Source organism: Eubalaena glacialis, chromosome 1 (genome assembly GCF_028564815.1).
Source record: "Eubalaena glacialis isolate mEubGla1 chromosome 1, mEubGla1.1.hap2.+ XY, whole genome shotgun sequence".
NCBI lineage: Eukaryota > Metazoa > Chordata > Mammalia > Artiodactyla > Balaenidae > Eubalaena > Eubalaena glacialis.
The window spans coordinates 180,197,061-180,210,400 of NC_083716.1; the positions used below are offsets into that span (position 1 = coordinate 180,197,061).

Below are 13,340 nucleotides of genomic sequence, written 5' to 3' on the forward strand. Positions count from 1 at the left end.
TGATCACGTGAGAATGGCTGTCCCCATCACTAGAAGCAAAGCCGCTGGGGATCCCACTGTGAGGACCCCACTGTGCCTCTCTTTTCCCCTTGACTGCTTTAGTGAATGCATTTTTCTCTCCCTTTCCCTCCGGGCTAATGTGACTCATCTCTGTGACTGAGTGAGGGCTGCCTAAGCTATATTCCTCACCGCCCTGCTCTCACTTGAGAGAATTTGAGGGTCCCTCCACCTATTGGTTGGGATCTCTGTACCTTCACAGGCCAGGAGGAGAGAGAATTTCAAACAGGAAGTTTTCGTGGGAGACTGTATTTGCTTATTTGCAGCATCATCTTACTCGGGCTTCATTCTGGGATTCTTAAGCGATTCAGGTTTGGGAAACTTCCTCCATTAGAGCTATAGTTGTGATTATTGCCCTCCAAACTACAGCTCTTGCAGGTTAGTCATGAATTAAAAATGGCCGGGAGTTGGCAAACAGATTTTGCCTCCATTTAGAAATATCTATAGTAGAGCCGAAGGATGAATTAAACGTCACTGAAGAAGAGGCAATGGAAGTTCCCTGTGCCCTGTTAGGTCGATGCTAGAGAAATCAAGAAACAAGGGAAAAGAATAAGTCGGCAGTAAGAGGTAAACTCGGTCCAGCCAGTGATCTGCTGTGGGAGAAGCGGTACATATGGCTCTAAAAGCGTAAAAAGAAAAATTCTGCATGAAGGTTTCCCTCTACAACTGCTTTACTTTTTCCCCTTCTCTTCTACTCTTCACATGTTTAAGAATTCTCTAGATCTCTGGGATTTTAGAGCAATGTGCCATGTCCGTTTTCCCACCATACAATACACATACAGAAGTTGTGAAAGAACTGTTGCCAAGAAACAGAAAAAAGGGGAGGGGCCTATACTTTACCCTATTCTAAGTTATTCTACCACATAATCAGGATACTTTCAGAGAAAGTACAGGCAACCTGTTTGTCATTACATTTCATGAACTCAGCTTTAATACTTTGGGAGACCCTAGTACAGATGTAATGAATGGGACATGATGACACGACATATCTCCACACCCCTGGTAGAGTCCCCTCTATTCTTCCCCAACCTGGACACTGCCCACCATGAGCTGTCATTAGCATGTCCCTGTTCTGAGCACGTGTGCATCGCCCCTACCCTGAGGTGGTCACAGCAAGGCCTGTCAATCATCCTCATGGCTTTCTGTTTTTAATGTTTTTCTAGTGTTGATATCCCAGCCTAAGGATGTTATTTACGCTTTTCCTGAAACCTGAAGATCTCCTAGGTGGATGGGGTTGGTGGCAAAAGGCAGGGGACAGTTGCTGGGAAGGTTTGTACCCAAGGCTGAGGTCTGTGCCTGGCTGCTGCGGAATGTGGTGACAGTTGCATGCTGGCAGCCTAGATGCCTTGGCAGCGGGCAGCAGCTCGGAGAACACCCAGGAAAGCCCTCAGTGTGTCAGGAAAGCCTTGACTTCCAGGGTGGGGAGTTCTGCCCTACTGGGACCCCTTCTTCTCTTGTCACAGGGGATCTAGCTAGGGTTCAAGCTGCCAGCCTTTATTCTCTGTGTGTCCTGCTTGGCAAATTGAGACTGGCCTTTAGAATATGACATATCTCTACTATGCCCCCCTCCTCCAGCGAAGACACCACACAACTTTTATATCTGGCTCCTAGGCTACAGCTGGGCCATGTGGAGCCATTGCGTGGAGTAGAGAAAGGTGCCCCCTGCTCTGGGTGGGAGCAGCCCCAGCCTGGGGCTCAAGGCTGTGGAGCAGAGCTGGATTTACCCCCAGCCTCCCTCAGCCTAGTGGCTCCTCTGCCAGCCTCCCAGCCAGCCTTCCTCAGTGGCTTTGGGGGGACAGTGAAGGGGCTGAGACATGGACCAGGTTTTAACCTTCCTAAGACTATCATCTTTTGTCTTTTCTCAGAAAACATTAGGATAGCCAGTGGCATACCTCCACCTTGATTTAAGAACAGGCTTCTGGCCTCACTAGCCTGAGGACTTCTTCCCTGCACTGACTTTTCTTTAAAAACTGGCCAATTGTAATTTAGAGATTTTTTTTTTTTTTAAGATTTTGTTAACCAAAATCAGTTCTGATGGCTGAAAGGCTTTACTTATTTTTGTTCAGTTATTTCTGGGCTTCCTCTCCTGGGCTCTTCCCTTCTCCTTGGACTATTTTACCATGTGGGTATGAAAATAGGCAGTATATTATAAAATTACTTTAGAACATCTATTCTTTAAATTCTTATTTCTCCACAGCTCCCTTTAGCAGACAGGTCAGTGGATGTATTGTGGGTCTTTATACTGTGTGTGTATCAACAGCCTCAGTAATAAGAAGTCACTTAGAGAGTGTTCTTCCCTAAAGCTGGAGACTCTGCTGGGAAATATCATCAAATATATTGGGATTAGTTTGATCAATTCTTGATTGTTTATTACTACTACAGTAATCATTTATTAAGTGCCTAATATGTGCTGGGCACTTCTCTAGATTTTATTTCTCATCCTCCCAATGGCCCTGAAAGATGGGTGATATTATCCCAGGAAACTGAGGTGAGTAACTTACTCAGGTTCACACAGGTAGCATGTGGCAGAATCAGAATTAAGACCCCTTTCTTGTGTGATTCCAGCATCTGCACGCTTTCTATTACATCAGAGGCGCTTGGGTTTTTCCACTGAAGTTCTCTGAATGCAGAGGAAATCAATACATAACGCCTGGGGTCTAGACCCTTTGTAGCTAGAAGTAGCCAGAAGCAAGCTCAAAATTTCTTTGAAGTCGCATGCTTTAATCTTCAAAATTTATGCAAATTTAGTTTTCTGCTCCATAATATAAAAGTAATCCTTTAAACTATTTGACATAGAATAAAATGTAAGCTCTAGGAAGAGCTGCTGTTAACCCCTGTCACATACCCTCTTGCCCTGCCGGGTGCTACACTGGGGGGATCTGCACACCTCAGTTTGAGAAGGGCAGCATTGCACCATGATGCATCTCAGTTAAATTCTTAGTTCTACCGGTTTTGTTGATAACCCTTTCAGGTATGGAGCAGCCTGTCATTTGGTCAATCTACAACCATAGACGTCTTTCTAGCAGAGAATAGAATCCCTAACACTTCATAGGCAAATCCTAATTTGGTCTTTGTTGATTCTTCGTGGAGATCTTTGAGTGATATCTGTCTGGCTGGAAGTTTAGAGATTATTTAATCTTGTGGTTTGTAAACTTTTCTTTTTTAGAAGCAAAAGTCATCTTTCAAATGAAATTGCTCTTAGAACTCTAAATTATATATCAGCTAAAAGTGAAGACACTCTAGTTGTAGGTTCTGCTTGCATGGTACCCTTGCCTGAGGGTCCTCCAAGGAGCCCAGGGTTCTGCAGAAATAGGTTTTAAAAACCCATTTCACCCACTCCCCACCCTCCACCTCTGGCAACCACCAATCTGTTCTCTGTATCTCTGAGTTTGGGTTTTTTATATTTATATATTTCGGATATTAACCCCTTATCAGATATATGATTTGTAAACATTTTCTCCCATTTAGTAGGTTATTTTTTCATTTTGTTGATTGTTTCTTCTGCTGTGCAAATACTTTTCAGTTTAATGTAGTCCCACTTACTGATTTTTGCTTTGATTGCCTTTGCTTTTGCTGTCAAATCCAAAAAAAATCATGCCAAGACCAACGTCAAGGAGCCTACAGCCTATGATTTCTTCTAGGAGTTTAATGGTTTCAGGTCTTATGTTCGAGACTTTCATCCATTTTGAGTTAATTTTTGTGTATGGTGTAAGATTGTGGTCCAGTTTCATCCTTTTGCATGTGGCTGTCCAGTTTTCCCAGCACCTCCTTTGTTGTAAATTAAGTGACCACATACGCGTGGGTTTATTTCTGGGCTCTGTATTCTGTTCCATTCATCTATGTATCTAATAAATTATTTTTAAATTCAATTCAGCAATGACATTTATGAAACAATTAGAAATTTGACCTTGACTGGATATTATGGAGATACTGTTACATTTCTTAGTTGTGATAGTGGTGTTATGGTTTTGTTTGGGGGAAGGAAAGAATCCTTACCTTTTAGAGATTCCTACTGAAATATTTATAGATTAAATGCTTCAAAATAACTCTGGGAGGGGCAAGTGGATAGGAGTGTAGATGAAATAACATTAGTCATGAGTTAATAATTATTGAGGATGGATGTTAAGTATGCAGTGTGGTATTCTTTCTATTTTTATATATGTTTGAAAATGTCCATTCACATTCCAAAAGTCAACGATAAGTGTTAATATCCTAGTATGTGCAAGACAGGGTACGCTGTGTTGCAGGAGATCGATGTCTCACAAGTGCAAGGGGCCTTGTCTGCTTGTTCTCTGCAGTAAGCCCAGTGTCTAGGACACAGTCTGCACATAGTAGATGCTCATTACAAACACACGCTGAAGCCCAGCCGACACTCTGCGCCCCAAATGGCTGCTCTGTTTTCTGTTCCCAGGAGTGGCAGCCCTGGTAACATGCTCCATGAGCCAACCTCAGACCTAGTGCTATGGAGTTGAAGGAAGGCGGAGTCCTGTTCATTTAGGAGTCAGCAAGGTGCTTCCCTGGAGTTCATGGAAATTGACATTGAGGTCCCCGAGACAAATTGCATCCGTTGCATCCAAAACAACATTTCTAAGCAAAGCAAAATTGCTCCTTTAATTTAACATGAATTATTTCTTTCAGGAGCCTGTTAATGTAGTTGCTAACAGTGACAGGAATACCTCAAAAGGCTGTAGGGGGTCATAGAACCTTCTTAGAACATAACCTAGCCCATCTGCTCTCTCTGAGCCTGTTTTGTTCAGAGTTCAGCATAATATTATGCCCAGAAGTGTGCTTTGATCAGTGCTTTCTCATGAGGAAGAAGAGTAGATGGTATCATAAGAAAGAGGAAAAGCAGAATTGGGAAATTACCAAAGGAAATGTCAGGAATGCAGGGTGATGGATTGGTCCCATGCGTATGTTTGAGTGATTAGTTAACTCAGAGGCAGAGAAAAATCATGATTTTAAATGTTTGCATGCAGGTGTTAGTATAGTTGCCTCAGAACGAGAAGAAAGAAGGATTAAAAAAAAAAAAAAGCTAGTCACATCTTGACTAGAAGAAGGCTCTTTTGAGAACTCGTCAATGTTACTTTACAAACACCATTCAAATCTACCAAATGGGCCAGATGGCTGCTCAAATACTGCATGCTGCCAGCTGCCCATTGCTACAGATGAAGTCTTTTCTGCTGACGTTTGTGTAACCCACAAGCACGTTATAGAGTGTTGATTCCTTTGATGCTGTTTAACATTTATGTGTCATCATAATTATAAACCACAAATATACGTGACACCATGCAATAAATAAAATTGCCCAGCTTTTCATTCTGAAAGGGGAGAGGCTGTACTTATTACCTGAGAAGAGACGGTGTCTTACGCTCATTTTCCATTCTTCAAAAATGTCGCTCCTCTCTTGTTGGGTGCTCTACCTACATGCGTTATGCTCACCAAGCCTTATCCCTTCAAAACAGCACAGACTCCCGAGGCTAATAGGGATCGCTGAGCCCCAGGTTTTAAAGCAGGCCTGGACCAAAAGTTAGGGGGAGACAATTCAGGGGAATCCAAATAGTTCCAAATGAAGCCAAACTATTCTATTTGACAACAAATCGAAAGTTCTTTGGAGGTCACATAACGGGCAGGTGTACAGTGTAAAAGGAAGTTGGTAAATGGCGATGAATCAGCTTCTTTCAAAACAGACATTTTCTAGAGATGCATTTCTTTTTGCTTTGAAAGACAGCTGATTCAGTGCTATTCACCTGTTAAGAAGGCGGCACTTTTATTTGTATCTGCATCTGCAAAAACCAAATGTCTTTTCCCTCCTCAAAAACCTGAGCATGTGTTTGAGAGCATGAGAAGCTGGGCAAGAGGTGGAGGAGAGGGTAAAAGCCCACACCGTTTGGTTAATCAGTCACAAATACATGGCGGAACGGGCTGTGATAGAGCCCCCTCCCCAACAGGGGCTCTTTCAGTTTCATCCAGGAAGACCTCTTTAGAACACAGCATTTTTATTTTAGGCCACAGAGCCCAGACAGCACGCTTCATGGCTCTATAAATACAAGACTCAGATGCTTCCTGACACCCAGCGTTTCTGCTTTTTAACATGTAAATACATGAATGCTCAAAGTGAGTAAATATCTGTACACTGAGTTTACAATCTTGTCTTTCAGAAATATCGACAGTACATGGCAGGACTTCTGGCTCCTCCTTATGGTGTTATGGAAACAGGCTCTAACAATGACAGTAAGTGAAAAATATGAACATTTTGTATATAAAAATCTGTTGTGCGGTATGTGTTTTCATGTGACAAAAAAATAACGTCCTACACCAGCTTGACGGAGTAAGTCTCCAGACTCTTTTGTGGATAAACAGACCCACCAGCCCACACTTGAGTTATTTTAAAAAATTGTTCCTATAGTATAATTTTGTGGTCTTAGCTGATAGAGGGAGGTATGCTCTGGCACTAGTTGGAACTTCAGCATGCTTTCCCAAAATACCTTCATTTTAAAGTGTTGTTTCTGGGCTCTTTTAAAAATGGGGTCCATGAACTGTGTTTGTCATAGACACCTGAGAGCCACACCTCTTGCTTATTTTGATGCTACTCATCAAGGAGAGAAGCAGAGGGATTCATTCTTTATTCTTCTTAAATCGTGGCCTCTTCAAATTCCAGGCCTTTTGTAAGAGACCTGGAATCAGCCAGGTCAGTCTCTGGCTGATCATAAAAGAAAGGAAGTTTTTCTCTGTGATGCTCTTTTCTAATGGGTGCCCACTAGACTCGAAGAAATCCTGTGTCCTGAGTCTGTTTATCTGTTCATGCATGTCAGAAGCATCTTTTTAGCACTCGATACCATCCCTGGGAGTTGCTCGTTGAGGCTCTGGGTCCCCTTACTTGGCTCTTGTCCCTATATGTGTGACAAGGCAGCGAGCCCTGGGGTTTCTGAAGCTGTAGCACTTCAACACTGACACACTGATGGATCGAGTAGTACTTCCACTCCAAGCATCTTCAGAGCCGGAGTCACCCTTCCCATCCTCTTCCTACCTCCTTGAATTCCCACTTTCATTGTCACGCTCAGACTTGTCACTCTCTACAGGTGACCCTCCTTCCAGCTTGACCAGGATCTTAAGTGAGCTTCCGTCCCCTCTGTTTCCCAGTTTCTGGGCAGCCTGTGCCCTCTCTTTCTCCGTTTCTCTTCTGTCCTTGGAGAGGTGGGTGTTGGAGGGCAGATCTTTCATTTCTTCCCCTGTTCTTGATTTTTCTCTCCTGGCTGATCTAGGGATGACCAGTAACTGAGCTGGAAATCCCAGCTGTGCTGTCTCCTAGCTGTGTGACTTCTGGCAAGGCACTTAGTGTCTCTGTGCCTTGGTTTCCTCATAGGATTGTTGTGAGGATTAAATGAAGCAAAATGTGTCAAATGTTTAGAAGCAAATGTGCCGGGCATATAATAAGCACCCAAATGATGTGAGCTATTATTTCCTCACCACCAGTTACTCTTTAACCCCTCAAAGTCTTCCTTCTGCCATATACTTCTTGACTCAAGTCATCTGAATTCTCCAGTGACCAACCAATAGCCAGCCTCAGTCATTACTATTACACATTCTCTATGACTGGGTAAGATTTTCCATGTTCGGACTCCATTCTCCCTTGGGTCCCAGCCTCCACTGCATTATCCTGGTTTTCTTGTATCTCTCTGGCCACTTGTATTCTTTCATGGGTATTCTTCCCCTCAGCTGGAAGTTTAGGCAGCCTTGGCTGTTTTTCTCTTTTTTCCTCTATACTGACCCCTCCACCGTTGCATCCTTTCTTGCAACGGATACAAATCTGTTTGAGTCTTACAAAGGGCAGCCTAACTTTCCAAATGGCTACTGATCTGATTCTCTTTCCACCCGGATGTCCTACTGGTCTCATGCACTCAGAATATCGGTAACAGAATACATCGTGATTCCCACAAACCATCCTTCCTTCTGAAAGTATATTTCCGTTCATAATTCCATTGTCCTCCCATACCAGGTACTAAACCTCCACTGTTTTGGGGTCCTCTTTTCTCTCACCTCCACCCACTGAAGTTAATCACTTGTCCATCCCTTGTTCCTTCCTGTGTAGTGTTCATATTCTTTCCTTTCTCTCCCCTCTGCAGCCCCCTGGCTGAGGGCCTCATCACCCTTGACCTGAGAGCCAAGATGGCTCAACTGGCTTTGAACCTTCATTATTTCACCCTTGGTTTGCCCTACACCTGACTTACGCAGAACTTTTTAAATTTACTTTTTATTATGAAAAATTTCAAGCATACAGAATGATAGTTAATACCTGTATTGTCATCACTTTAATATTAAACTTTAATACTTAAATAAGATTATTAATAATTTGATAGGTATTTTCATATTATTAGTTTGCTATATTTCCTTCTTCTAATCATATATGTACATTTCACCCCAAATACCTCAGCAGGCATTTTTGAAAATACAGACTTTTCCATGCAAAAACCACACCATTATCATACCTAATTACTGGTATGATTTTCCTTAATAATATCCACCACTCAATCCAAGTCCGAATTTCCCCAACTGAATGTCTTTGTAGTTAATCATTCAAACTGGGCTTCAATCAAGGACCATGCCATTGCCTCTGGTTTTTATGTCTTAAGTGTCTTTTAATTTTGAAAAGTCCCTTCCCTCCTTTTTCTTCATCATACCACTCTGTTGCTCAGAACCTTTAATGATGGTCCATTGCCAGTCATAGAAGGTGAAATTCCAAGACTGCTAATGCCTTAGCCCAACTTGCAAGTTCCTGCACGGCCTGAGAGCACCTTTTCAGTATTATTTCTCTACAAATACCCTAATTTCTATCCACTCTGATACGATGATTTGTACAACTGTGTGTTTATCTTATTAAACCTCCTAGAAAGTAAGCTTCTGTTACAACCCTGTATCTCCTCATTAGTCAACTCTAGTCCTTTCAAATGGTCGTTGGATGGATGGATAAATGGATGGATGAACTCAAGACGAATTTCAGAGTGCTGACATTGGGCCACCCTTACTCTTTCTGGCAGATCTGAGAAGTGATGGCAAACATGTTCATTAATACTCTGCTTGAGAGGACAACCCTTTCTGTCCCCTTGTTTCCTGCCTGAGCTTTTATGTCCCGATACTATCCCAGTTTGGGGGTCAAAGTTTAATTAGGGTATGTTTCCTAATAATCTATTCTTTTCTTACCCTCCTGCTTACTGCTGCCTATTAGGATGGGCACTCGGTGCTTTTAATGCCAATATTTTAAGTCCTGTATGGCCCCTTATTAAACACATAAAGTCCTGCTTACTCAGAATTTGGATGTCCTATATTTTTGCATTGCAAACCCCCTCACACCGCCCCAGTAGTTCTAAGCTAGGTGCAAGCCACACATAAAAACCACCTGGACTTCTGTCTCTTCAGTATAAGGCCGCTTGTTCCCACTGTACTGGGGCCAGTAAGCTCTGCTGGGGCTGGTGACCTTCCAGTATGGCCACCCTTACCATGGCAGAGTAGCAGACCCAAAGGAAGTGCAAAGGACCAGTGCCTGCCTGGACCAAGTACTCATGAAATGTGTGTAAATGAGTGAATGGACGAATGATTAACTTATTTGCTAAGAAAATTGAGACACCCCTGGAAAGAGCCATTGCCTGCTTAGACCTGACTTGGAAGCAGCAGCAGTTTGCTTTGCCCAAAATAGAAGTTGTGTGCTAGTAGTCTTTATGTGCGACTTGCCCCCAGGTTCAAATCCCTGGAGTGGTGTGAGGTGGTTTGCCTTGGAAAAATACAATATGTGCAACTTAAGAGTTGATGTGTTTGTCTAAAATTCTGAGTGTTCTGGTGCCCGAGACAGAGTAATTGCTCTGAGACAGTTGCTCACATGGTGTAAAATAGGCAGGGATGGATTTTTACCTCTAGGAGAGTAAAGCGTATGGTAGAAAAGCAAAATAAGTATGAGATTTTATTGTCTGGCACACAGCCCTGCTCCTGATTCATTGATTTATTTATGTTACAGATTTTGGTAGGTGCTGCTATTTTTCTAAGCAGCATTATGTAAGTTTTTATGGAAAGACAAATTGAAAACACCAAAATTTTACTTGGTTTGATTCAGCAAGGGATTTCATTTCCATTTTGCAAGTTGATCTTACAGCTCATGCTCTTTCTCTCTCTCTTTCCTCTTCTAGGGATTCCTGACAAGGAGAACGTGAGTAGCTACTCTGTCTCTGCCTAATTTCTAAAAACTGTCATAAGGTAAAAAATAATTGTGATAACGCTACCATCAAAGAGAGCTCTTTATCCACATTCAACAGAGCAGTAAATATTTTTCTAATCTTATTCTGGCATCTTTGGTGAGTCACTTTGAAATATGAAGGGGAGAAGGTTGATTGCTCTGACGTGGTCATCACATGTCCTTGATGTTAACTAGTCCGAAGAAAGGTTATTCTAGGGACAAACAGTATAATTGATAAGTGTTTTTTTTTCCCCATGATGCATACATGGCAGTAGAGCAAACCACTAGTTTAACAGCACATAGAAAATTAGCTGTTTTTCCTTAGTAGGAATACAAAATATGAGATTTCAGGCCAGTTGATTTTATAATTGTATCCAAATGCATTAGAGTCAATATTTCTCTTTGGAAGTCGAAAATAATGGATTGTTCTAATTGGTCAGGGCAAATAGGTAAGAGAGTAGGTGCTTTAGGATAAACCTTTCACCAAGAACCAGTGCCAAGTACTCCTTCTAAGGCTGGTAGTGGTGTAGTGGCATTGTCTTTGCATGCAAATAATAATGATATTAAGTGGAATCTAAATTTAGACAACAACATGGAAGGGTTAATATGGAAGTGTGTAGGGATTAATCTGAAGTGGTGCTTGGTGGCTCTCCATTGTATCGACTTGTCATTGTGTTCCTCAATTGCTGTACCCAAGTGACAGTGTTACAGAACTGTCTCCCTTTTCTGTCCTTTCCCTGCTTTTGGTCCGGTGTCTGTGGTAATTTCAGACTATTTCTGTATTCCTTTTCAGAGGTCTGACTCTAGCTTTCTTTAGGTCTTCCTGTTTCATAATGTTGGTTTTAAAGGGCTGGTTGGGAATTCTGGTCCACTGCTACACCACTACAAATTTGGGTTCAAGACCTAGCAATGTCACTTCAAATGTCACACCAAGTCCTCGTTGACTTGGTTCAGCAGAGGACTTCAGTTCCTGGTTGTGGGACTTTGCGCAAGCCACTTGGCTTCTCTAAGCATCCCTGCCTCATCTTTAAAATGTGGGTGTTGGTTGTGACTACCTTAAGAGGCCATCATGAATACTGAGTGAGATAATCTGTGGAAAGCATAGAGAGTCATACAATAGAGCTCAGTAAAGGTGAGGACTGTTGCAATAATTATTATTTTATCAAGTCTTGTATCATTTTCTAGCTGTCTTTTCTCCTCTGAAAAATGCCCTACCCCTTATAAAGTAACTGTCCTTTTACATTTTATGGCTCTCCTTAACCTTGAAGGACATTTGGTCTGGTCCAAAAGCATCTATAGAGACATTTGGTCCATGCCAAAAGGTCCTTGATATTTGTCTGTCCAAAACCATTTGTCATGGACCAAATATGCTTTTGAACTTTTTGGATACAACCAAATTTCAAGGACCTTTTGACATGGACCAAATGTCCAACGGTCGTTTTGGACATGACCAAACGTCTACTAACGCTCCTTAAAATGTCTTTGTTCAGTGAACCTTTGTAATGGTATTTTGCTATTTAAAAAATGTATCTTTGTATGTTGAGTAAAGCTGTAGATGATCAGGTTCATGGAGAGTCTAAAACAATAGGCTTTAAGATGCTAAAGTAACCGATCTTGGCGCCATTTTGGACACGGGTGTCCCAAAGCACGCTGTAACAAATAATACATGGATCATTAGCCAAATAAAGATGATAAAAGGGCCTGGTGCTTCCTCATCAAGGGACTGTCAGTGGTGTGGAGAGCACACACAGAGTGGCCAGGCCCCAGGAGGTCTCAAATGTTCTAAGCTTCAAAAGGATGCTCTGTCTCTCTTAGGCGCCCGGTGACCTTTAGGTTGGACCTCCCCACAGTGGAACGACAGATACAACGTTCTAAGCAGAAAGCCTACCAGCTGTCATGTAGCTCACTTCATGACAAAAGAGGAATTTGAAGTTTGCAGAAAGTCAGATACAATGACTTTAACAGCGTCTGGCCCTCAGAGATTTAGGGGGCTGGCCAGCCTGTCTCCCCAATAACTAGTCATAGTATTTACTTATTTGTATTTGTTTGGGTCATTCTATGTCAAGCTCACTAGCAAAAGGAAGCATACTTTTTCTCTATCAGCAAGTAGAGTGGATACAACGTCACCACATGCTATTAGGAAAGCTCTCCAATGCCATCAGTCAAAATAAAGCAAATGAGATGAAAGACATTCATGAGTAGAGCTGAAGCTCTAGAAAGATAAAAAGAAGCCTAAGAGCCTTAAAGTGGTGTTAATGTTAATTGAATTTATTCCTTTATAAGAGTCAAGTTGGGGACTTCCCTAGTGGTGCAGTGGTTAAGAATCTGCCTGCCAATGCAGGGGATGCAGGTTTGAACCCTGGTTTGGGAAGATCCCACATGCCATGGAGCAGCTAAGCCCGTGCACCACAATTACTGAGCCTACGCTCTAGAGCCCGCGAGCCACAACTACTGAGCCTGCGTGTCACAACTACTGAAGCCCGCACGCCTAGAGCCCGTGCTCCACAAGAGGAGCTACTACAATGAGAAGCCTGTGCACTGCAACAAAGAGTAGCACCCGCTCGCCGCAACTAGAGAAAGCCTGCGTGCAGCAATGAAGACCCAACCCAGCCAAAAATAAATAAGTAAAATAAATAAATATATTTAAAAAAAACAAAAACAAGCAATACAGAAATGTCTTACTTAAAAAAAAAAAGAGAGACAAGTTGTGTTAGGATGATTTCTTTTATCCTTTACCTTCTTTAACTACATGCTGGGCAATATTATATTCCCTTTATGTTTCTCTGAATAGCAATAATATGCCTGTGGACTAAAACAAAAGCACTTAGATTATTGTCTCAGTGTCCAAACAGATTCTTTGTGGAAAGAATAAATTCTTTTTTCTAGCTCTACTCCTGATTTTGTTAATCACCATGTTTAACTTTTAATCAAATATGCAAACGTCAGTAAATGGTGTTTTTAGCTGCCTTGCCAGCTATATTTTATTTCCAGACCGAGCCTTACCTTTCATAGAAAGAACTTTCTTTTCATAAATTGCACTTCCATAGAAACAAATAGGTTG

The 13,340-nt window shown here is 42.0% G+C and overlaps 1 protein-coding gene across 5 annotated transcripts in view; it reads left to right on the plus strand.

Annotated features, from left to right (window-relative positions):
* RAPGEF4 (Rap guanine nucleotide exchange factor 4) overlaps nt 1-13,340 on the plus strand; it is a 304,737-nt gene that overhangs the window by 164,827 nt on the left and 126,570 nt on the right. For all 5 annotated transcript variants that reach the window (XR_009700414.1, XM_061184992.1, XM_061185019.1 and 2 more), the window contains 2 exons: nt 6,216-6,288; nt 10,233-10,252. Coding sequence is in view for 4 of the 5 variants with exons in the window: in XM_061184992.1 (XP_061040975.1) it covers nt 6,216-6,288; nt 10,233-10,252 (93 nt within the window). In the remaining variant the exon portion in view is untranslated. The remainder of the gene's footprint in view (nt 1-6,215; nt 6,289-10,232; nt 10,253-13,340) is intronic.